The sequence below is a fragment of the Suillus fuscotomentosus genome, assembly GCF_016647785.1.
Source record: "Suillus fuscotomentosus strain FC203 chromosome Unknown F5891scaffold_14, whole genome shotgun sequence".
NCBI lineage: Eukaryota > Fungi > Basidiomycota > Agaricomycetes > Boletales > Suillaceae > Suillus > Suillus fuscotomentosus.
In genome coordinates this window covers 312,234-334,880 of record NW_024539526.1, presented here as the reverse complement: position 1 = coordinate 334,880, position 22,647 = coordinate 312,234, and the positions used below count along the sequence as shown (strand labels likewise).

The following is a 22,647-nucleotide window of genomic DNA, read 5'->3' as shown; positions in this document are numbered from 1 at the left end:
TCTGGACAACTGGAACTAGCGTGGTGGCTCAAGTAGTCAAGGTGAAAGAGACGACCCCTAATACTAGTACTCGTCTTTCGCTCCTTCAACGCCACACAACCCGATCATCAATCAACACTATGTCAGTTTTTGAGCCCAAGACAATCCTTACTTTCCTCAAAACCTCGACGGCTGTCTCACCTCTCGAGAAGAATGTTTTTGAGAAGAATTGGAAGGCTAGTGTGAGTTTATCGTGCTCTTGTGCAGCTCGACATCGTGTGCCGTGGCAGTAGTACTTGATGTTCAACTAACCAACAAAAAAGGTCAAAAAACGTGTCAGCACTTGGAACGTGTCGCGCAGCCATATGAACAACCCACGTCCGCAGTTTCAGCTGCAGTGGGAGGCTGAAGTCGTAGAGTATGTCCAGTTTCTGTGGGACAAGACTCGGCCTTCTCGATCAAAGAAAACCGAGCCTAATAAGTTGGGCTTCAGTGTTCCTTTGCTTGGGCCACGGTTTGTACCTCCGTCTGACCTGCATGTCCAGAAGCGCTCTGGAGTGGGTGGAGCCATCGAGCCGACAACACAATACCTCAAACCACTCAACATCGTGCATCCGTTCTACTACCCACAGCTTGCACAGTGTCCGAGATGTGGGTCCAACCAGGATACGACTTGGGAGGGCTGGACCAGTAAAGGAGCTCGAGAACTCCATGGTCTGTTCTGTGAAGAGGCAGCTCTGGGGACACAGCTCCGATGCAACCACTGCAAGGAATTGTCGAAGGCAAAGACCACAAATGGTGCTGCCAGTGGTTTGGTGGCTGACACTGAGGGATATTGCTTTGCAACGACGAGTGCGATGTACTGGAAAGGCTGGGAGCATTGGAGAATCCCACGTGAGTCTCGCGCACAGCAGTCGTCAGTGATCTGACGTATTCGGCAGGTGGTTTACCTATATTTTTCTACCGCTGCGGATTGACGCAGGACCTCTTCGACCTGCTCGTTGAGTTACGACCATCGTCGACCTCTGCAGGTCTCGAAGAACATGTTAGGCGTGAGTATCGAGCTCCATCATGATGTACCCACATACCTGACTGATGCACTCACACAGAACTGCATCTCTTTGAGCACAAGCGCCGAATGTTGGAGTACCTTGAGGCTGTCAGAGCTCACGAATGCCAGAATGATTCGAAGAACACACTTGGAAACTACTTCAACAGCGCTAGCGTTACTTCGGGAAGACACCTTCAAGCATTCTCAGAACCCGATGACCCGCTTGGCTACGGTGACAAATCCATCTCTCGTGACACGATAACCGAGGTTTTCATTGACTTTTCGACTCGCACCAGGCAGAACGAGAGTGCAAATTACTTGAAGTCGCTATCAGGTAAGTCCAGTGGATATTCCCCCACTTAGGTACTAAGTTGTGTTTGTCAGCAATATGCGCTTCTCTGGACAACACATTCAAGGCCGCAAACAAGGCGACACTTACAAACAAGGACGGGCAAAAGATGAAGGAAATCAAGGGCGGAATACTCACTGTCCTGAACGAGGGCAACGAGATCATTTCTTGGGTAAGTATGGAGTCACTTCAGACACACGGTACCCACACTGATCCGAACTTTTCACCAGCGGTTCTGTCAGACACGTGCAAACGCAGAGATCACAGAGCTCCTGCTAGGCCTTAAGCATCGTCATAATGTCCTTGGCCTCCCGCAGCCAAAAATGATCATCGCTGACAACTGTTGTCACATACGTGGCGCAGTGGCATCCGCCATGCCTGAGACAGAGGCCAAGCTGGACGTGTGGCATTTCAGTGCCAGGTATGTAACTTCAGCATGAGCTATAGTACTCTGGCTAACGGACCTACAAAGATATGTTGCTGCAATATTGAACACGAGCAAAAGTCCGTTCCGCAGCGCCATCGCTGCTGATATCTCGGGTGCAATCCTCAAGAAGCACGCAGAACATGGACGTCCAGCAGAATATTGGGATCGCGGGGAACAAGAGCAACGCCTTGTCGTGGCGTTCGATAAATGGGCTGAAAAAGGTGTGTGGTCAGCAGCAGCACAGAAGGTAAGCCTGCCCACTTCAATTGTTCTAATATTGACTGTCGCATTACTATGTTCTTCTAGGTACACCAAGAACAACTTAAGCACGTCCGAAAAGGGTGTCTCGAGCGCTCTGATCAACACCTTAGGTCTGATGGCAGTCGCATTGAGGGCACCCACAAAGGTTGGAACTCGTTGCAGCGTGCTCAGCCGAGTGGCATCACGATGTTGTGCGCGCTTGGCCATGACTTTGTCCTCCGTCGAAATGTGAGGGTCGCTTACAGTAGGCGTGAAATGACACCCTTCGTGAAGTTCACGCACGGCTCCCACCACATCCACCTCTCTACCCACGTTGCAAAGCTTTACAATGGACTGCGGGAGAAGGATGGCTGCACACTGCTTCCTTTGCCCGAACTCCCTGACGTGGACTCTGGTGAAACCTTCGGATTGGTTATGTCGGATAACGCAGCCACATTTGGTGGTTTGCTCATCAAGGAAGAGACCGTGGACACTGACCTCGCACACGACTTTGAGATTTACACAGATAGTCTTACCGGCGGGACTGTAGATTTCGCATCCGAAGCCAGCCATAGTGTCATGGTCAATGACTGGCAAATTGATCCGGCACTTCTCGAACGACCTGCTGCACAGCCTACTCAGAACTGCTTTGCAGGTACATTGAGGCCTTCGACTGATGCCGTGGTGAGTGACGTTAAACGACGTTGCCTGTCGCTCGTTTTCTGACTTGCTTTTCAAGACTGTTTCTAGCGACATTCTCATTGTGCCTCCCTCTCCGACCAAACGCAAGGCCCCTTGCATCTCCTTGGACTCTGATGATGAGTCAGACAGTACCAATACCGTGAAACGACTGCGGACTCTGGTTTCTCAGCCCACAGGCAATGTGTTAGTACCACCAGGCAGCCAGCAGCCAGTGGCAGAGGTATTTTTGTCCTTCTTTTGCTCATAGTGATGTCAACTGATCCGCACTGTGGTGCTACCTACAGACGCTCGACAGCTACTTCTCCTCTAGGCGCATCACAGCACGAGATGCCAAGTCCTGCAACAAACCCAACAGTACTAGTAGCAGCGCTTCAGACCCTTTCTCCTCAGGCACTTCGACCACCGTCAGCACCAGCACAGCCCCCACTCGCATGATTCACGGCAGTGTTGCTGGTGTTGTCCGACGAGTTGAGTCGTCTGGCCAAACACGATCCCAGCAGCTGTTCTCCCTTGCCACCGGGATCGATTCCCGTTCATTGACACTTCAAGATTCTATTGAGTTCTACCTATTCATGGACATGCGTGCCGAATTCAAGTGGCTATCCTATCAAATGTCCTCGAAGCGCTGGGTCCTGGCTACCGAAGAGTACAACCATCGTCTCGCGCAGAAAAAGGGCAGTTCCGTTGTCGAGAAGAACCCGCAGGCACTCCTACGTGCGCTGGGTGACATCGAGCCGAAACTGATGAACCGGATCATCAAGAATGAATATACCTGTAAGTCATATCTGTCCTGTACATCTCTTCTCACAGTTTCTGACATCTGGGCCACAGCAAAGAGGAACGACGAATCATTTTGGCGCCGTCATTGTTCCGTTGTTTCCCTCGTCAAGGAAGACCGAGGGAAAAAAGTCAGTCCCTGCATCATTCAAAGTTCGCGCCAAGTTCACTGAACTCGTTTCATTAGCCCCGAAAGGCACAAACATGCTCGCGCTGCCAAACGATCATGTACCCTGGCCCCGAAAACTCGCCACTCAACCACAAGCAGGGCTACTGTGCCGATGGCGTCAAACAGGTGTCGAAGAACAGCGGCGAAGAACTCCCTCCCTGGCCTCAGCCTCAAGGTGTCTTCTCCGAAGGCCGCACATTCCACCCTCACACATTTTTATTAGCTGTTCAGCGTGTCTACGAGTATGTTTTCTTGCAGGGACCGGGAGAGATAGATTTGCTTGAAACGGAGGCCTTCGCGAAGCTGCTTGTCTCACGCACTGAGGTCCATGATGATGGCGCAGTGCTTTTCCGGCTGTTCACTGACTTCGTGGTTGACCCGTCCACCCCCCGTGACTGCATTATCATCCGCAACGACGAGCAGTGGCTGAGGATCAACTTCCTCCAGCAGCCATAGTTGAGATTAGTGTATGTCTTCATGCCCTCGTCTTCATTTACAGTTTTTTTTAGTCTACTCTGTCTAGTATAGTCATGTTTGCATTGAGCAATCATATCAAACTCTTCCTGCTTTGATGTCTGCATCTTCAACTCATCCTTGTTATATACCCTGGACCTTCTCACCTCGTTTCAGCCTGCAGGAACTCACATTCACGCTGTGTCATGCCTACGCTCGTGCGACACATTCCGTCTCTGAATCGATTCCAGCGCCCTCTGGAAATGTTTCACGCCAACAAACCAGAGGCTCTTTCCCGCGATCCCCCACCAATTCAACAAATGACAGGCCGTTTTTCAGCCCCTCCTTTTCTCGCAGAAATACACAGGCTCGAGCACAAGCTCAACAGGGATGCCCCCCTCCTCTCTCTATTCTATTGAGCTCGATTCTCGATTCATTCTCTCGCGCGGGGAAGGGACTTCGCCTTTGCAAACTCGAACACGTCACGTGACCCAAAAACTCACGTGCCTCCAAACGGTCTGAACGGTCGGTCGGTCTTTGAAAAAACGGTCGACCGTTTGTCAGCCCCCCCTTCCCATGGCGCAGCTGCCGTCTGAACGGTCGGTCGGTCTTTGAAAAAACGGTCGACCGTTTGTCAGCCCCCCCTTCCCATGGCGCAGCTGCCTCAGAATTTTGCATCACGACGCACGTGACCTTAAACGCGTCCAACTTGCAGGTTGTGGATCTTGCAACTTTGTACACCATGCCAGGGCGCGTATCTTCCGTCGAGGAAACCCTCACCGCCAGCGTGCCCAAGATTTTTGACCAAGTTCAGAATTCAACTGCAAATCACCAGAAAAATATCGTTGCACTTCACAAACTCCATCTGGATGCTGCCGGTTTTACCGAACCCGTACACAATGGCAGAAGCATCAAGCTGACCGGTGAGCGTATGTTCGAGGAGAGATTCAAAGACATGCTATGCAGAGCTGTCGCCGTGAAGAAAGGAACATCGCAGGGCGACCGAATAGTCAAGTTTGTTGGAGCGTATACAAAATATATCAATGAGAGAGGTACGATGTCTGCTCGTTTCACTGATGTTATACCTCATCTTATTACAGCCGCTGAGGTAAAGAAGGAGGATGACGATGAAGACGATGATACCACAGCCTCTCGATTCGTTGAGAAAGTGCTTACCTTCCTCCTAAATGGCTTTGAAGCCAAGGATAAAGTCGCACGCTACCGCTGCGTCCACTTTTTGGCGGAGATGGTCGCGCATTTGGGTGAAATTAGGTTAGTAACCTATTTTGTGCAATAAACCTGGCTGACCAGGCACAGCGAAACGTTGTACACTGAGCTCCGCGCAGCTCTCTTCGAGCGTGTGCACGATAAAGAAACATTTGTTCGAGTCCAGGCTGTCATTGCACTCTCGAAGCTATGTGGCTCGGAAGATCCATCTGATGTGGAAGAAGGAGAACCCACTGCTCTCGAGGTCCTGCTGGAGACTCTTAGTTGCGATCCTGCCGCGTTTGTTCATTTGTCATCAATCGTCCAACAGTATGCTAATCACTTGTCTGCTTGTCTTATAGAGACGTCCGTAGAGCCGCATTGCTCAATATTCCTCTATCTTCAGCTACCCTAGACGCCGTCCTTGGTCGAACCCGTGACACTGACACGATCATGCGCAAGCTGGTTTATTCCGCTATCCTAATCCAACATTGCTTCGCTTCTGATGGCTCTGCGATGGGGCTCGTTCATCCTCGCGTGCTTACCATTTCTCAGAGAGAGTTCATCATTCGCAATGGTTTAGGTGATCGAGAGCCAGCGGTTCGCCAGGCTGCAGCTGTATTACTCAGCAAATGGGTGGACGTTGCCCGCGAAGATGTCAAGAACGAAGAAAGCAAGACCGTCGAAGATAATGTTCTCGCACTTTTAAGTCTCTTTGATCTTACGGAGAGCACGGTTGCAGAGGACGCACTGCTGAGTGTTTTGGACAGACGCGCTGATATTTCCGACCACGTCGAGTTTAATGGTATGTTCCGTTGCAGAATCTCGGTCGGATGAGCTAATTGGAACATCCACAGATGCCTATTGGGCCAACCTGACCCCAGAGCGAGCTTTTTTCGCTCGCGTCTTTGTCGACCATTGCATTGCCATTAGCAATGCGGAAAAACTAGATGCTTCTCTCCCGGTTGTCACTGCCCTTGCCTACCGCATCCAAGCTGCCTACAATGCATACCAAGAAGACTTGGAGGTTGCCGAGCAAGAGAGAGTCATTCGCGGCGAACCAACTGAGGAAGAAGAGGAGGCTCGCATTGACAAGGAATTTGTCATAGGCGAGATGCTCAAAGTTGCTGTGAATCTAGACTACGCTGATGAGATTGGGCGCCGGAAAATGTTCCAGCTTGTGAGAGACATGATCTCTCAGGAAGCACTACCCGAATCACTTGTCGCTAGATGTTTGGACGTATTACGGATACTATCACCAAACGAGAGGGATCTTATTCGAGTTGTTGTGGAAGTAGTCCACGAGCTTAGGGATGTCAGTGATGAAGAAGAGGCTCTAGTAAGTTGGACACCTCATTGTTCGCATTTCATTCCCGTGACGACGTTATCTTTGCTAGAAGGAGCCTGCAGATGACGGAGAGACCAATTTTGGCGAAACACCCATGCCAACTCGTACAGCACCCAAAGGACCAAAGCCATCAGAAGATATGTCTTCCGAGGAACGAGCTCGTATGGACGCGATTGATTTGCGTTGTCTGTCACTTTGTATAGGGATGCTGGAGCGTGTTAACGGAGTGCGTTATAGCTTATGTTCAATTTCCTAATCACTCACTGTTGCTCAGACATTCGAAGAAAATTCGACGCTCGAAGGCATCCTTGGCGAGTTGATCATTCCTGCCGTCAAGCGTAAGGAATTGGTACTTCGTGAAAAGGGTCTCATCTGTTTAGGTCTTTGCTGTCTTATTGCCCGAGTATGCTCGTGTTGCCCACCATGTAGTTTTGAAACTAATTGATTTCATAGCGCATGGCTCTCAACTCTTTCCAGCTTTTTTTGGGTCAAATTCAGACTGCCCCAGAAGTCTTGAGGATCCGTGTGCTGCAGATTGTCTTCGACATTCTTATGGTGCACGAAAATGACTTCTTGAAGAAAGAGGGTAGTACAGTGGGTAACAACAGCTTCAACCTTATTTCAATGCTCACGTTTCTACAGAGAGAGCGTATCATCGAATTCTTCTTGCAAGTCCTGGAAACCGAGGAATCGGACAAGGTGCAAGCCCTCATGTGTATCGGCCTTTCAAAGCTTGTCCTTTCCGGGATGATCTCCGAAGACAAGGTTGGTGCCGATAAATTGTTGCACGATATCAGGAGGTAACACCTCTTCAGGTCCTGCAAAGCCTGGTTGCTGCATATCTTGCCCCGGACACGATCGACAACCAAGAAGTCCGCCAGTGCCTTGCGTATTTCTTCCCCGTGTACTGCTACTCCTCTGCAGTCAACCAGCGACGAATGCAACGGCTGTTTATTGGATTATTCGAGCAACTTGCCCCAGAAACACGAAATGTTGACGAAACCCAGGATATGGTCAGTCCTGCTCAAATAGCAGCTATGTTCGTGGATTGGACCGATCCACAGAAAGCTATGTGAGGCAATGTTATTTGTTTTGAGAGTGCCAGTTAAAATGATGCAGCGATGTGCAAGATCAACTAACGGACGAGACAATTCATATCGACCTAGCAAGCGATATCGCAAGAGCACTGTTCGACGACAAGATGATAAGTATGTCAATAACTTTCTGGGGCGAACCATTAACCAATGCTGAAATTGCAGAGGAGGACAAGAAGGTTTTGTATCAAGTTCTTGGGCGGCTATACTTGCCGGACAAGGTTGATGACGATAAAATCCGCACGCTCAAATTACTACTTCACAACCTCAATTCTGTGAGTTCATCTGAACATTTGTGTCACCCAAAAACTCATGCGCATACAGCGTCGACCAATTCGTGACGCAGCAGCCAAGAATGCGCTCGCGAAATTTGATGCTGCGATCTCAAAAAAATATGCTGAGCAGCTAGAGAGCTTCAACGAGGAAGATTACAGGCAACTGGAGTACCTGAAGGACTTGTTCGAATTTCTTGATGATATCATTCCCTTGGACGACGGCGAGGAGGTTGACATACCTCGCACTCGTGCTCGGAAAAGGTGTGATTTCTGTTACGCTACCATCCATACGCGTTGAGACTGATTGTGTGACATAGGCGCTCGGAAAGCATTGTTACCGATACCACGGACAGCATCATACCAGATGAAAGTGTGGCTTCTGCTGCTTCTCCGTCACACCCAAAGGGCAAGGGTAGAGGGAAGCAAAGCAAGTAAGTGGTCATTCATTCGTTATTAACTCCAGTCGACCTATTGTTATCCAGGCGGAGACGTGTTTCTGGTTCCGATGACTCAGACGATGATGTCCTATCGCACGACCATGTTACCCCAGCACCCACACGAACCCTGCCAAAGCGGGCTGCGTACGTTAACATGTTATGGATTTTCCCGTTTAATGTGGTCTTAACTTTTGCTCACAGGTCGGTAAAGAAACCTCAGGTAGTGCAGTTAATTGAAGATGACGATGACAAAGAGGAAGAAGAGGAAGTTTCATCCCCTCCTGCCTCTCACAACGAACGAAGGCCCAGGCTGTAAGTCGCTCGGATAAGTTGGACAGCACATACTCATTTGATCGTATGCAGTGCAAGCAAAGCGAGGGATGACATTCAGCCTGCCTCTGCAGGGAATCATACCATCGATTCCATCATTGATAGCGAAGAAGACGAAGAAGAGGAAGACGAAGTTGCTAATGATATATTGGCTTCGGACGAGTGAAATTTCCATCATCTATAACAAGAGTACAGTATCTATTATGATTTATATTTGTACCCTTATCACTGTACTTTTACTGGCAGGACCGCTGCTTTCACGATTTGGGGTGATTGGATGATAATCGGTAACGGTCGGCCGCCGTAGATCTGCCATGACTCGCCTATCATGTCAATTGTGTCTTCGACGAGAGAATCACGGGTAGAATTGAAAATCGATAAGAATCGTTGAATTCGGAAGAGCCGCTTCAAAATATGCATTCAAAACATATCACACTGTCCCCTGCGTTGACACCATGCGTAATTCAGAGGCGGAGACGTCGTTGCGAGTAGAATCTTTCCGATGGGGATGTTCACTCGAGTTAAACGTTAAGCGTCGACAGCGCGTGAGAATCGACATGTCCTTTGATTCCCTCTATTATTATGACTTCGAAGTCGAAAGTGGGATTTCTGTCTCTTGCAGAGGAATTGCATTTTGACATTTTGAGCTTCCTCCCCTACAGAGACATTCTGCGTTGTACATCTGTGAGCCGCTTTCTCAGCTGTGATTAACGTCCTAGAACGCCACAGATGATTTTGTATTGACAGTCGTTTTGTAGGTATGTAAGGCTCTTCGCCAGACATTCATATCGTCCTCTGAGCTTCAGTACATCGTCGAACTCGCTGGTCAAGGGTTGCTACCTGTCCTCAATACGGAATTTCACAAGCATGTTCCTATTTCCAGACGCCTACAACTCCTGAAAGACAATGCATCTGCATGGTTCCAGTTCAACTTTCGCCTAGTATCTATCCGAGATCACCCTGCCATCACACCAGCATATTTACAACCTCAGAGTTCGGAAGTAAAAAGATTCTTTGTCGATGATCACCTCTACCTGTTCGATGAAACCGAGCAATTGGTTAAGATCTTTCCATTAGTGCCACAGTCCTCACCTCAAATACACCGTGAGTGGACCCCAGAATCGCTGCTTCCTGTTTCCGATGCTGTTATCGATCATGTATGGATCGACCCAGCACAAAACCTGATCGCCATCGCGTATCGTACTGATGATGACGATTATCTTGATTCTCTGAGCTGGCCCGATCGCCCGTTCTATATTGACCTCAAAGCTCTGGACGGAGATGGTGTCCACCCCCAAGCTGCTGGACAGACATTGTTTCTATCTGAACTTGATGATTGTCAAGACAGTAGTTTTAAGCTCCAGGGGCTCGGGAGGCATATTGCTATCCAATGTGGCTTTTGTGGCATGTGGTGGTTGCAGATCTGGGACTGGCAGCACTCAACAACATCCAACGTGAGCCTTGCTGAAAAAGACATGGTTGATAATAGACTTGAACAATTGACTCGCATCTAGAGTATCATCAGTTACACATCAAGCGATGACTCAGACGAAGACTTTTGTTTCCTCGGAAATGATAGATTCCTGACCATAAGCAACCTGAATTTTAATCTTTTTTTGATTGAGGATGTATCCCAAAAACCGACATTCCTGGCGAACTTCTTGCTGCCTATATCAGAGCTGATCTACATCGACTATGTTGGTCCTACAGACGATATTGCTCATGGCCCACAACTGCAGATGGAAGCACATCAAACACTATGGACCTCAGATCCTGAACATCGAATACTGTTCTTCGTCATGAACCTGCACAGTGTAGCCTTCGCCGTTTCCACCAAAGTTTTCTTTGATCTTGATCCATTTAAAGAGACATTGGAGGAGATACCTTGGGAACTGTGGGGCCCTCCAAACACCCGTGCGTTTAATCCAGAATCCAGCTTTGGCGTCGTCGGGAATCGAGTTTTTCAGGCTGCCCGTGTAGTTGGTGCAACAGCAGATGACGGCTCGGCTGCCACGGAGTATCGTTTATATATGATGGACTTCAGCCCCTTGGCTGTTCAGCGCCGGCAGGGCCAAGGACGAGTGGTGAAAGAGCCATCCACGATAGTAGTGGAGAATGAGTCGATAACGACGTCCCTGCCCTATGTCGAAGTGCTGTCGGATGGGAAATATAGTGCTGATGCACACGATGTAGTGAAGATATGGGTCGACCACTACGAACTATATGTGCCTGTAGGTCCCTCTCATGTTTCGAGGGAGTCCGCCGTACTTATTTTATTCATAGAGACTGGCGTCTCCATCAGCTATGAATTGATGTAGCAGGTTGAAGCAGAATCACGCAAAACAATCGAAGCCTACGTTGACATGCTGCAAGGTGTTCAGGTTAGCATCTTCGACAAAGGATAGGTTACAGGCATTACGCACATCATACTAGCGTGATACAAAGTCCCTCGTCAAGTAGCACAAACAAGACGAATCAGAATCATGAGAAGACGCGATTAATGGCGTGGTATCCGTTTGGAGAATAGATGTGCATATTCGTGCCAGCTACCAGACACGGAATACGTACCGCGGTCCGCACGCAGCCAACCGAACTGCGGCTTGCAAGAAGCTTGTACTAATGGTCGTAGACCAGCGATACAGGGCGCATGACCTCTATGAGATAATATGTACGTCCTACATATCCAGCGCGCCGGAATTCTGGTTCACGATGACTTGGCGGTGTAATCGCTGATCAGCTGTTTACTCGGATCGTCCCGAAGTGACAGATGTATTTCCTTTCAATTGATCATCCAATTGAGCGCGCCCCCCGGAAAATTCCCTTGCCGATTTATCCCGTTCGAGACCTAGAAGATCAGCGTTCACCCGCTGAGACGTACACCTGGAGCTACTCGCGTTGACTATGTGGAAGGACCTTGCACTTACGTGTATATAGAGTCCTTTGTTGATGTATCATGTAAAAGCTCAGTATATAGGTGGATCCATCGGGAAGCACTAGCGCTGCTCTGGGAACAGCTGGCTCAGCATGTATAAATACCAGAGAGTGACGGTAAAACTTTCCCAAAACACTGGTGTCCAGTATGAATAGTACCACAGCGACTCCGAGCGTTGCATGTAGTTACGAACCATGGCGTAATATCTGTCATGTTCTCACGTCACATTGATAGATTGAAAGCTAGGGTACACCCGCGTTTCCTGGTCAGACAAGGTGAACAAAACCGTATGGTTATTGTAATCGATGGTGACAGATACTGATACAACTTGGTGATTAGTTGAAAGCAAATATGAAAATAACAAAGCACTTCATTCGTTTGAGCAAATCTGAAACGCTGGATCCGGGACCTCCTCAGTAGCCTCTCTTCTGCCCCTCTGCATCCGTAAGGGGGACATACTGCCAACAAATCAGCGACGAATGAGATAAGCTTTGAAGAAGCCTACCATGACCCCCATCAAATTCTTCTTTGTGACTTTACCATTCTCGTCCTTGTCGACTTGTATAATTTGTTGAGTAAATGTTCCAACTGGTATGAACATCCGCCCAGGGCTCTTGAGCTGATCTACCAGCTGCTGTGGGATCGTGGGCGCAGCAGCACCGACATGAATTGCATCGTATTTGGCAAGGCTGCCATAACCTTGACGACCATCACCAGTGACCGCGACGATGTCGCCCCTGTCGAGAGCGAAGCCCAGTCCATCTTGTCTAAGATTACTCTTTGACCAATCAACCAGTTCAGGGATGTGATCGATGGCAACGACAATGCCGCCTGGGACAAGGTGGTGGAGTACGGCAGAAAGGTAACCGGACCCGCTACCTACATCCAGGACGCGCTTGCCCGGACCAAGGTAGTCGAGAAGGTGCTCGATTGCATGAGCGTGCTATAGAAAAGTATGTTAGGACAATGGCCTCAAATTCCAAGGACTTGCCATGTGTGGTGCAGATATAGTCGCGCCATGCCCGATAGATCTGTGCAGTAGAACTTTAGTAGCAAGGGTCGGGGAAGAGGGTCGATGCGCACTGAGGCGAGTCCTCATATGCCTCTGATTTACGTATGACATAATTAGCTCGGTCGACTTTCGTCATGGCCTGTTACAACTCAGGTTGATGGTGATTACTTGTAGTTTGGAATCAACTGACCTCGCCGACTCTATCTGTTGTGATAATTCGTGCTGTGCGCATGTTTGCGATGAGGTCCGCGTTTGTACGACCTGAACAACGCCAAGCCATTGTGGTATTGGTTGAATGTAACCGAGAAGTCGGCCTCCGTCGCCACAAGGATTGAAGATTGCGAAATGGAAGCCATCGTGCGAGTTCTAATCACCTCATTATTAAACTGCCAAAAAAGGAATGTCATTGTCCACACGTGTGCCACGCATGACGCAGCCAAGAATTTCGTTAGCACTGCGTGGCTATACTTATGGCGTGTTTCCAAATTTCACAAACTCCTGGGTTCACTATTTCCCCTTCTTCAAAGTAACTATTTAGCCTCCATCCTGTCATTTCCAAACTTTTTTTGGGACTCTTCATCCCGGGCCATGGACAGCACTCCCATCTGGCCGCTTCTCTTGACTGTATTTCAGGCATGTGTTCGGAATTCGACTAGCACCCTGCTGTCCATTGATTTTGCTGGCTTTTAGTCAATTCTAGAGGTATTTCTGTTATGTCTCGCAGGTTACATACTCGCCTGGCGCCGTATTATTGATAAGCCCACTCAACGCGTTTGTTTTACTCTCTACTTTGGTTTCATCTTGTTGATCTGGAATCCAGGTGATCAACCATATCAACATCTCCCTGTTCACCCCTGCCTTGTTGTTCTCCAAAGTCGCATTCTTCCTAAGTCCAGGTGCGTCCCATATCTCATCCATCAGCAGGACTCTAATCAGCCTCGTGTGTCCTACAGCAAAACTCAAGGAACTATGGGTTATTCCAATTTTCTTTATAGCGGTCACGGTTTTCTCTGCGCTCGTAGCCAGAGTCCTTTCGAGGATATTTGGATTGAAGAAATCTCATCGGTGTGTTTCTTCATTTATACTCCTCAACCTGTCCCTCCGTTTCCTTGTCTCTCGTGTTTACAATGACCAGAGCTAACCATCCATAACTATTTCTAGTAACTTCGCTATGGCTGCTTCGATGTTCATGAATTCGAACTCACTACCCATCGCTCTGATGCAGAGCCTCGTGATCACTGTAGATGGCCTTAAATGGACCCCAGACGACAACACGGACGCCATGTTGGGTCGTGCACTCACGTACCTCGTGCTGTATAGTACTCTCGGGATGATGGTGCGTTGCGTTAACTTGAATCGTGTTTCAATTGTCCTGGCTTTCAATATCTCAGTTGGATGTCTTGGTCTTTATGATTTTTATTTATTTTTGTTATTTATTTTCAAAACTGGCGTCTGTTCCTTTTTCGTCTTCCAACGAAACTCCCAAGCCAGTCATTTTGAACTCGTTCCGTATTCCGTCGTTTGTAACTCCTTTACTTACATTGCTTACAGCTTCGCTGGAGCTACGGCGTGCGTTTGCTTGCCTCTGCAGATACTCCGCCTACACCAACCTCTCCCCGTTCGCCTCTACTCGCGGCTGTGCCATATGATGCCGAAGGAGCCCAATACGCTGATAATTCATCCTTATCAGATGAGACGACGCTTAGCGAGCACCATCATTCATCCAGGTTCCAGCCCACGAGCCCTTCTCATCACTGGCAAACTCAGGTCCATCCCACAAGCCCTTCACATCACTGGCAAACCCAAGCTCGTAGCCAAGCCGTAGTCGTGACTTCGCCTCTCGATGACACAGATGACAATGATCAAGATACAGCGTGTGAGATTCCTACCTTCATCCCAGAGCCTTCAGGCCATATCCATGGACAGCTACGTCCGCACCCCTTGCCATCGCACCTTCACCTGTCGCCATCTCGCGTACCCCAACGGTCGTCTTCACTTTCGCATTCACGCTCCCCACACCCAGCACGGAATACGGCTATATATCACTCTTTCCCAAATTCACCTGTGCGGGAAGATGCACCTTTGGCCTCGGACAGTGTCACGCCCGCAGACTCAGAGGATGGAATAGAAGATGGGGCAGAAGTTACAAGTGAAAATTTCGGACATCGTCGACACCGCACTGGTCTCCGACACGTCTGGAAGTCCACCAAAAATGCATGGCGCCATATCAACGCGTTCATGACAATGCCCCTATGGGCTTCCGTCCTCAGTCTCATCGTCGCGTGTACTCCGCCGCTCCAGTCTGCGCTTGAACACATGGAATCAGTCAAAGGCGCGCTTGGTGCTGCAGGCAATTGCAGTATACCACTGACGCTTGTGGTGCTTGGGGCATACTTCTACTCCGAACCTCCCGAGGATGACATGCAAAATGGAGATCTGACGGACTACGAGACAGATGAGACAAGGCAGGACCTCGGGCAGAACAAGTCTCGTACCTCACTGCTCAGTACCCTTCAGGAGATGCTGGCACTCAAACGTGTACAGCAGCCGCAGCTCCAGACGCTTGGGGAAGGCAAGACGGTGTTCGTGGCGGTGCTTGCAAGGATGGTAATCGTCCCAGCTGTGATGCTTCCTGTGTTGGCGATTCTTGCTCAGCTTGATATCCATAATGTCTTTGCGGAGTCAGTGTCTTGAATTGTCTTACGGATAGTTGCTGATGTGCGGCTTTTTGATAGCCCTGTGTTCGTGGTGTCGAATGTACTCTTGATAGCAAGTCCACCGGCTCTGACGCTCGCGCAGGTGCGTTTTGTGGTGTTAGTAGTTTCTCTTGATCGCACTAATGTTCTTATGTTGAACAGATAACGCAAGCAGCTTCGAACGACTCGTTTGAGAGGCTAATATCACGGACAGTTTTCTGGTCGTATTGCGTTGTCACCCCACCAAGCACGATTTTAGTTGTAGTTCTGGGGTTATTAATCGCAAAGTTGTGAACTAAATGGTTGGTACGCTTTGCTGGGCTCATCATGATCGCTTGATAGCTGAATAACAGATGACAGATTTTGGATATCTTTTAATCATACTTACTGGGAAACCTGGATGTACATATTTTTGTTGAAGGGCGGGAGAGTTTGTATATATGCATATTGATCTTTTATGCGGTGTTTTATTATCTGTCTCCTGGGACTTTCTGGTATCGATATCCGCTGCAGCGATGGGCATGAGATCAAACGCGAGTTTCAGTGCAAGAGAACATCCTCGCTGTCATTGCACTTTGCCCAACTTCCGCGGGCGACATCTATTCCTTAAAAAGTATATAAACATTGTTCGGAAATGAAATATGAACCGAGGACTGATTGTCACAAAGGTCAGCGCCGATGTGGACTCAAGAGTACCAACAATTTGGTCATGACTGAGTTGCAAAAGGCTTAGCATATTTCACTAGCATTGATTCAGGAATCAGCGGGTGATGCTCGGGACCTGTGCTCGCACATGGACGTAAATGACAGATTCCAAACGCAATTCGCTCCTACTATTCGCTCCTATCTCCATGTATGTATATGATCCAGGGAATGAGACGAACTTGCAAAGTTGACACGCCTTCGTACTGGATAAAAGTTGAAAAACATCGCCATGCTATTCGATTCGTTGGCGATGACAATCAGGTAGGTGTAGTTAGACATCAGCGATGCGGCCGGTGATTGATGTACGATATCAATACGGCAGCCGTATTCATCGTGGTTCTTCATAAATAGGGTCCTGGCAGAGTACAAGAGAAGGTCCAGAATGAAGGCACCCTTGTTTAACAATCTAGGGTAGCAGTGATCGGTAAGTATGTGGAATCTACCAATCCAGATGATCATATTAGCCAAATCAGTAGCTTAGGACGGCATTGTGCTATCCCACTTGCGGTATTTTTGTGCCTAGGATCAAAATTTAGCCAACCTAGTCTAGAACGAAGGAATCACAAAGGACCAGGCCTTGATCGCAGATAGACTTTACATAAGGACGATTCCTGTCTGAGGATGCTAATGCCAAGTATGCATCAAGTACAGACTACGCCAGTCACGCGCAAAAAATCACCGTAAAAGATTGTGATTGATGGTTGTCAGGACCGGCCCCCAAGGAAGCAAGCTCAAGTTTAATAATACTTCGAGGGTACGGGGAACGGCATGGCAGAATGTTGGTGGCACGACTGTGCGAGAAGATGGGTGGGAAGCAGTGCGGGGGAGCGTTGAGAGAAGATGAGCACGATTTGCTATTAATGGCGCAAGACGACGAAAGAGCCGGTGCGTGAGATAAGAGAGTACAGAGAGCTTGAAGGCGTACGGAGAGTACTTGCAGAGTACGATTGAAAAGGCTTGGGTTCGAGCGAGCGCTTGGCAAAGTTGCAGCCCCGAGCGACCAGTACTAGTACCTGGGCGAGGATGGGTGGGTTCCTGAGTCTGCCAGGCGTAGCTAGATTTGCTGCATGCATCATCCATGCCAAGTCTACGCTCTAGCTCCCAGGGACATCGTTTACCCTCCGTTAAGCTGAAAATAGAGGAAGCTCACCGAGTATTAGCCGTCGCCCGAGGCAGTTCCACATCACCAAATTAATTACTTCGCAGGCTGCAGCAACTTGGAATCGAGTGCTAGTACAATTCAGTCTCTCCTAGACTAGACTAGTACTGACATTCCTTATACAAACTTGTTAGTCGCTTGCAATTGCTGTACCGTGAGCTAAGTCGACGCCCAGGCAAGGTAAACGAGCTAAGTCTGTTTAGCTGTGCGTGTTGTGCTGGAGGATGCCGACGTATGGTGCACATTTACCCGTGAATCTATAGGAGAGCAAGTATCTCACACACAACGTTCCTTTCCCTGCTCTCTTTAACAGAGTTTTCGTTCCTTACATTCACATCATTCAATATCTATTCCAGCCTCTAGTGGACCCGCAAAGTCCAACTTTCGTCGTTCGAGGGCCCGCCTGGCATGGTTGGATTCTATGAATTCCAACTTATTATCCTTGTCTCCCTGTGTTTCATCTTCCTCCTGGTTGAACGCCATGTCTCGCGACGGAAAGAGTTGAAGGAGAAAGACCTGCACACCGCCGAGCGCCTGGAAGACGGGGAACCGACGACATCAAGCAACTTTCTAGCTACATTGACGAGGCAGTATCTCATTGTCTATGCAATCGTAATGGGTATGCATGATATTCTGCTCACGGGATTTACGTGTTCATCAATTTATCCAGGTGCTGATTGGCTCCAGGGACCATATGTGTACTCATTATACCGAGAACAATATGGTCTTCCGGAACGGATGGTCGCAGTCCTTTTTGTCACAGGGTTCATGTCCGCAGGACTCACTGCACCCTTGGTGGGCGTCTGGGCGGATCAACAGTACGTCGTATATGCCCTCTTTACTGCTATAAAGTTGTTTGACTAGTACTGTAGTGGACGCAAAAAACTGTGTCTTGCCTTTTGCCTGACATATATATTCACCTGCTGTTGCATAACCATCCCGTACTTGCCCATTCTTCTTCTTGGACGTGTATGCGGAGGTATCTCAACATCAATCCTCTACTCTGCGTTTGAGTCCTGGCTGGTGAGCTCTGCTGGAGCCCTAGCCCTCCCATCAACGGATCTTTCCACAATATTCGGACGCGCCACGCTCGTGAATGGCTTTGTTGCAACAGGCGCAGGCGTTGCAAGCAATCAGCTAGTCACCTTGACGGGCTCATTCACATCTCCTTTCGTTGCCAGTGGAGTCTTGTTGCTATTAGCATACCTTGTGATCCGTGCAAGTTGGGGGGAGAACTTTGGTGGCGGCGGCGGAACAACTCCTGGCAAGGACTTATTTCAGCTGAAAAGACTGGGGCAGGCATGGCGCATTGTCAGAGATGGTGAGTCCGGCTCACTCCCCGTTTTTGTGATATCCAGGTCGTGAACGTGATTTTAGATCCTATGCTACTCGTCATTGGCCTGACCCAAACTTGCTTCGAGGGTTCTATGTACCTCTTTGTCTTCCTCTGGGTACCATCTCTTCAGGAAGCTTCGCCGACGTTTCCCACTATTGCACTACCGCTGGGCTACATCTTCTCCTCATTCATGATATCTATGATGCTCGGATCCCTCCTCTACAGTGTTGTTACCACTCAATCCGGCGGTCTGACGGTCCACGCCAAGCTCAGTAGCTTAGTTTGTGCATTTGCTGCCCTCGCACTAGCAACAAGCATAAGAAGCGACAGTGAGCGCGTCAGGTTCTGGGCGTTCTGCGCATTCGAAGCGTGCGTGGGGATGTATTATCCTGTGCAAGGGATGTTGAGGGGAACTTTAATTTCAAACGAGCACCGAGCAACAGTACGTCGCCTCTCCTTATCGTAAAAAGAAGGCGCTGACCCGAATGATGTAGCTGAGTTCCCTGTTCCGTGTCCCCTTGAACGTGTTTGTTGTCGTCTCCCTTATGACCGGGGTGTCGAGTGCTAGGGACGCCGTGTTGAGCGCATGCTCCTTGATGCTTGCGTTCTCTGCCCTTATGACTGCGTTTGTGGTCGTAACGAGAGCAGATGACCATGTGTCCTCCGAGGCAAGCTTGAGACCAGAGTGAGAAATATGGTCAGCCTCAGCTCTACAAACATTACGTGACAATCGTCATATCAAAGTGACAACACAAAATAGGCTCAACGAAAAAAACGATGTAATGTCCAAGTGTAGAAAATATCCTAATATTATATGATATCTGCAGAATGTGAAAAAGTAAAGTGCGCATCAGTTCTGCAGAATTTGCCTCCTAGTAGAGGTCAACATTAACAACGCTTGTTGACCGTGAACGCAAGGGGGGGTGTCGTAAAGCCAAGATCCTCACACAGGGCTCATGGTGACCTGAATATTTGCAGATGACTTAAAAGTTGCACCAAGTTCTGCGTGGCTTACCAAGCCATATTGTGGCTAAGTCGTTATTCGATCTCCGATTCATGGACCGCCGTGAGTCAGCTGATCGGCAACGACAAAATTATAACCTCCTCTTCATCTCCTTTTTTTACTTGGTTCCGTCTTTCCCCTTCCTCTTTTGTTTTCTCTCTTCCTTTCCTACTTCATCTCTGCTTTTCCTGACACCGCAAAAATGGACGTTGACATGAAAAATAAGGACGAGATCGACGACAAGCGTGACAGAGAGAGAGACCGCGAGTTCGACCGCGACAAGGACCGTGACAGGGAGCGCGACAGAGAACGTGAACGGGATCGTGATAGGAGGGACCGCGACAGGGACCGTGATCATATCAGGAGGGACACGGGTGTGTAGTATTACCTGGCGTCATGCAAAAATTCATTATTTTTCACATGTCGTCAGGTCGGGGCGGTAGGAGTCGGACTGACCACTGGGAACCAGATGACAGACGGAATGGAGATGTGAGTTGCCTGCTACCACTTGTTTTACAATCAATCCTGACATTTGGTTATTCTAGCGCCGGAAGCGTTCGCGCAGTAGAACACGTTCCCGGTCTCCGAGGCGTCGTTCAGCTTCGCCTCGTGACCGCAGGCATTCACGCCGTTCGCGCTCTCGCAGTCGTAGTCGGACGCCCTCGCACTCCCGTAGTCGTGACCGCGGTGACCGTAAGCCAGCTGATCCGTTCCCTCGTTCCCTTGGTGGGCCCATGAACGCAACTCATGAAGAAGCCGTTGAATTTGCCAAGATCAGCAAGAGAGAAAACCGAGTCTATGTCGGCAATCTCAGTTACGACGTCAAGTACCGTGACCTAATGGAATTCATGAGGGGAGGTGGGTTGGGGAATTTAGATTTTTCTTTGATTGGGGAGAGAGGCGGGGTGTGGCCACTTTGTAAACCCGTTCTGCTGAGGCTCAGAAGGCAGCTGGTGCTGGCGAGTGTGAGCTGATGAGGGAGAGTGGTGTGGTGCCCTGGCCGGTTTATTTCCTTGGCTTTTCGATTGATGGATGGTTGGATTGAGAGGATATTGATGGGAGTTTTCTTTTGGGGATTGATAGCTGGTGAGGTTCTATTCGCCGAAGTACTCGTCACGCCAACGGGAGTGTCCAAAGGCTGCGGGTAAGTGACTCACACGATATCCCCATAATCATAACTGACTTGTCACCAGCATTGTCGAATTTGCTTCGCCTGAGGATGCGCAACGCGCCATCCGCGAACTCTCCGAGGTGGCCATGCTTGGGCGCCCTGTATTCATTCGCGAGGTACGACTCCCTTGTCTGGTTGGTGCTATACTCACACTACAAGACAGGACCGAGAGAACGAGTCGCGCTTCGGCGCTACGCCTGTCCCAGGCAAGATTGGAATGGCGATGGCAGGACAAGGTTTGCATGCGCAGCCACCTCCACGTCCGCCCCATCATAATTATTTTGGAACTCACAACAACCCCGGTAATCAGCTGTATGTTGGCAATGTGGGTTTGTCCCTCTATCGTCTGTTATCCGTGCTGAATCATCCACAAAGTTACCGTATCAAGCTGGTTGGCAAGACCTGAAGGATCTATTCCGTTCGGCTGGTAATATTATTCGGGCTGATATTAACATTGGTGCGGACGGGCGTCCCAAGGGCTCCGGAACTGTAGTGTTTGAGACTGCAGCTGATGCTAAGCAAGCCATCGGTACGTGTATTCACATTGTTATAGACGCGACTCACTCGTCATGCAGGTATGTACCACGGCTTTGACTGGTATGGCCGCACACTGGAGGTTCGGGAGGTAAGTTGGAGGTGATGCTCTTTCTCCGATACAATGCTGATCATCTGTTAGGACCGCTATGCGGGTCTTTCTGGCCCAGGCTCGTTCCGTGGTAGCCCTTTCCGAGGTGGTGGTGGCGGCGGCGGCGGCTATGGTGGTCGTGGTCTGCGTGGTGGCCTCAGGGGTAGTTTCCGAGGCAGCTACCGCGGCGGGTTCGCGCCCTCTGGTCCTGCTCGTGATTTCTCGAATCAGGACCTGTACGCAGACTACTCTGGTCCTGACCAGCCTGCTGCTCACGGTGGCCTGAGAATGGATGGCTACAGTAGCGGCTACGGGAGCAGTGGCTATGGTGTGGCGGGTAGTGGTGGCGCTGGTGGAGGATATGATGCGGAGCCTAGCCAGCAAATCATGGTTCGCAATGTGAGTAATTTTGACATTCTTTTCTGTGGACAAGATTATTTATATGCATTTTAGCTCCCTTGGTCTACTGCAAATGAAGATCTCGTCGAGTTGTTCGAGACTACTGGGCAAGTTGAACTCGCTGAAATCCTTTTCGATGGCGCTAGATCCAAGGGATGCGGTGTAGTCCAGTTTGCTCAGGTTCAAGAGGCGGAGACGGCTATTTGTGAGCAACTTTTTTTTTTCTTTCTTCAGGGCACGCTAACGTCTCCTTGCAGCAAAATTCCAGCAGTACATGTATGGTGGACGTCCTCTCGACGTGCGGTTCAACGACAGATGGCATACATTTACACCCACTGCAGCCAAGGGCGGCCAGGTGATGCCCATGCAGGCGGAATGATCTATTTGTACTCTTGCCACCTTTCTGTTCTCTCGACATTTAAACTGTGACCGCGTTCAGGTCGATAAAAATATTGTGAATCATCGTTGAATCTTTTGTCTCTTCCAAGTTTGATTTGTCTTTAACTAATCATAAAGTCGAATGTGCGTATGCTTGCAATGAATCACTGTTTAACAAGACTGGCGAATTGTTTTTACCGCCCACCGCATCAGAATATAAATGGCACACAAGGCTTCAGCTGAGCGCTGAGCATCCACCATCAAAGGAGGGAATTTACAATGACTCGACCAACCAAATGTAACAACAGATGCTTAGTACTTGTGATGATAAGAATCAAGAAGGAAATTCAAAGACTAAAGGCAAAAAGGTGATGCCCGACATCTACCTTTCTTG

At 49.1% G+C, this 22,647-nt stretch overlaps 7 protein-coding genes across 7 annotated transcripts; 6 read left to right on the top strand and 1 right to left on the bottom strand.

Moving 5' to 3' along the window:
* Positions 1-119: 119 nt before the first annotated feature.
* F5891DRAFT_1213096 (uncharacterized protein) lies at positions 120-4,150 on the top strand (the record flags this gene model as incomplete). The annotated part of the gene is made up of 12 exons (XM_041369243.1): positions 120-221; positions 303-873; positions 921-1,031; positions 1,089-1,364; positions 1,415-1,551; positions 1,610-1,800; positions 1,852-2,053; positions 2,113-2,730; positions 2,786-2,968; positions 3,033-3,522; positions 3,580-3,656; positions 3,713-4,150. 12 exons carry the CDS (start codon positions 120-122, stop codon positions 4,148-4,150), a joined length of 3,396 nt encoding a protein of 1,131 aa, XP_041228659.1.
* A 513-nt stretch (positions 4,151-4,663) lies between these two features.
* On the top strand, positions 4,664-9,106 carry F5891DRAFT_1020397 (nuclear condensing complex subunit). Its single transcript, XM_041361123.1, has 17 exons — positions 4,664-5,199; positions 5,248-5,419; positions 5,465-5,653; positions 5,716-6,158; positions 6,211-6,692; positions 6,751-6,927; positions 6,976-7,104; positions 7,155-7,295; positions 7,344-7,466; positions 7,517-7,773; positions 7,821-7,909; positions 7,961-8,070; positions 8,120-8,331; positions 8,388-8,501; positions 8,553-8,651; positions 8,709-8,819; positions 8,871-9,106. Exons 1-17 carry the CDS (start codon positions 4,890-4,892, stop codon positions 9,001-9,003), a joined length of 3,291 nt encoding a protein of 1,096 aa, XP_041228658.1. The 5' UTR covers positions 4,664-4,889; the 3' UTR covers positions 9,004-9,106.
* Positions 9,107-9,419: 313 nt separating this feature from the next.
* On the top strand, positions 9,420-11,150 carry F5891DRAFT_1185724 (uncharacterized protein; the record flags this gene model as incomplete). Its single annotated transcript, XM_041366586.1, has 4 exons — positions 9,420-9,521; positions 9,596-10,291; positions 10,352-11,068; positions 11,121-11,150. 4 exons carry the CDS (start codon positions 9,420-9,422, stop codon positions 11,148-11,150), a joined length of 1,545 nt encoding a protein of 514 aa, XP_041228657.1.
* A 1,032-nt stretch (positions 11,151-12,182) lies between these two features.
* Positions 12,183-13,061, bottom strand: F5891DRAFT_1127347 (protein-L-isoaspartate O-methyltransferase; the record flags this gene model as incomplete). The annotated part of the gene is made up of 5 exons (XM_041364173.1): positions 12,183-12,227; positions 12,275-12,712; positions 12,761-12,800; positions 12,853-12,920; positions 12,972-13,061. The coding sequence occupies 5 exons, from the start codon at positions 13,059-13,061 to the stop codon at positions 12,183-12,185; spliced, it is 681 nt and encodes a 226-aa protein (XP_041228656.1).
* A 308-nt stretch (positions 13,062-13,369) lies between these two features.
* On the top strand, positions 13,370-15,771 carry F5891DRAFT_947827 (membrane transport protein-domain-containing protein; the record flags this gene model as incomplete). Its single annotated transcript, XM_041374763.1, has 9 exons — positions 13,370-13,420; positions 13,472-13,552; positions 13,602-13,677; positions 13,735-13,846; positions 13,943-14,117; positions 14,333-14,657; positions 14,805-15,462; positions 15,517-15,580; positions 15,640-15,771. 9 exons carry the CDS (start codon positions 13,370-13,372, stop codon positions 15,769-15,771), a joined length of 1,674 nt encoding a protein of 557 aa, XP_041228655.1.
* A 1,735-nt stretch (positions 15,772-17,506) lies between these two features.
* F5891DRAFT_114936 (uncharacterized protein) lies at positions 17,507-19,667 on the top strand. Its single transcript, XM_041365094.1, has 5 exons — positions 17,507-17,960; positions 18,012-18,159; positions 18,214-18,662; positions 18,719-19,119; positions 19,172-19,667. The coding sequence occupies exons 1-5, from the start codon at positions 17,750-17,752 to the stop codon at positions 19,364-19,366; spliced, it is 1,404 nt and encodes a 467-aa protein (XP_041228654.1). The 5' UTR covers positions 17,507-17,749; the 3' UTR covers positions 19,367-19,667.
* Positions 19,668-19,741: 74 nt separating this feature from the next.
* Positions 19,742-22,433, top strand: F5891DRAFT_1020364 (RNA-binding domain-containing protein). The gene is made up of 11 exons (XM_041361122.1): positions 19,742-20,054; positions 20,111-20,169; positions 20,226-20,538; positions 20,764-20,824; positions 20,874-20,967; positions 21,015-21,176; positions 21,227-21,380; positions 21,427-21,476; positions 21,528-21,875; positions 21,930-22,080; positions 22,133-22,433. The coding sequence occupies exons 1-11, from the start codon at positions 19,883-19,885 to the stop codon at positions 22,252-22,254; spliced, it is 1,686 nt and encodes a 561-aa protein (XP_041228653.1). The 5' UTR covers positions 19,742-19,882; the 3' UTR covers positions 22,255-22,433.
* The last annotated feature ends 214 nt before the right edge of the window (positions 22,434-22,647 follow it).

Excerpts from the sequence above, each read along its gene's own strand:
- F5891DRAFT_1020397 (XM_041361123.1), top strand. The coding sequence starts at position 4,890 with ATGCCAGGGCGCGTATCTTCCGTCGAGGAAACCCTCACCGCCAGCGTG. Across the intron at positions 5,654-5,715 it reads CTTAGTTGCGATCCTGCCGC|AGACGTCCGTAGAGCCGCAT; the intron begins GTTTGTTCATTT and ends CTTGTCTTATAG. Across the intron at positions 8,071-8,119 it reads TACTTCACAACCTCAATTCT|CGTCGACCAATTCGTGACGC; the intron begins GTGAGTTCATCT and ends ATGCGCATACAG.
- F5891DRAFT_114936 (XM_041365094.1), top strand. The coding sequence starts at position 17,750 with ATGGTTGGATTCTATGAATTCCAACTTATTATCCTTGTCTCCCTGTGT. Across the intron at positions 18,663-18,718 it reads ATGGCGCATTGTCAGAGATG|ATCCTATGCTACTCGTCATT; the intron begins GTGAGTCCGGCT and ends ACGTGATTTTAG. Across the intron at positions 19,120-19,171 it reads CAAACGAGCACCGAGCAACA|CTGAGTTCCCTGTTCCGTGT; the intron begins GTACGTCGCCTC and ends CGAATGATGTAG.
- F5891DRAFT_1020364 (XM_041361122.1), top strand. The coding sequence starts at position 19,883 with ATGGACGTTGACATGAAAAATAAGGACGAGATCGACGACAAGCGTGAC. Across the intron at positions 20,539-20,763 it reads AATGGAATTCATGAGGGGAG|CTGGTGAGGTTCTATTCGCC; the intron begins GTGGGTTGGGGA and ends GGGGATTGATAG. Across the intron at positions 20,825-20,873 it reads GGAGTGTCCAAAGGCTGCGG|CATTGTCGAATTTGCTTCGC; the intron begins GTAAGTGACTCA and ends ACTTGTCACCAG.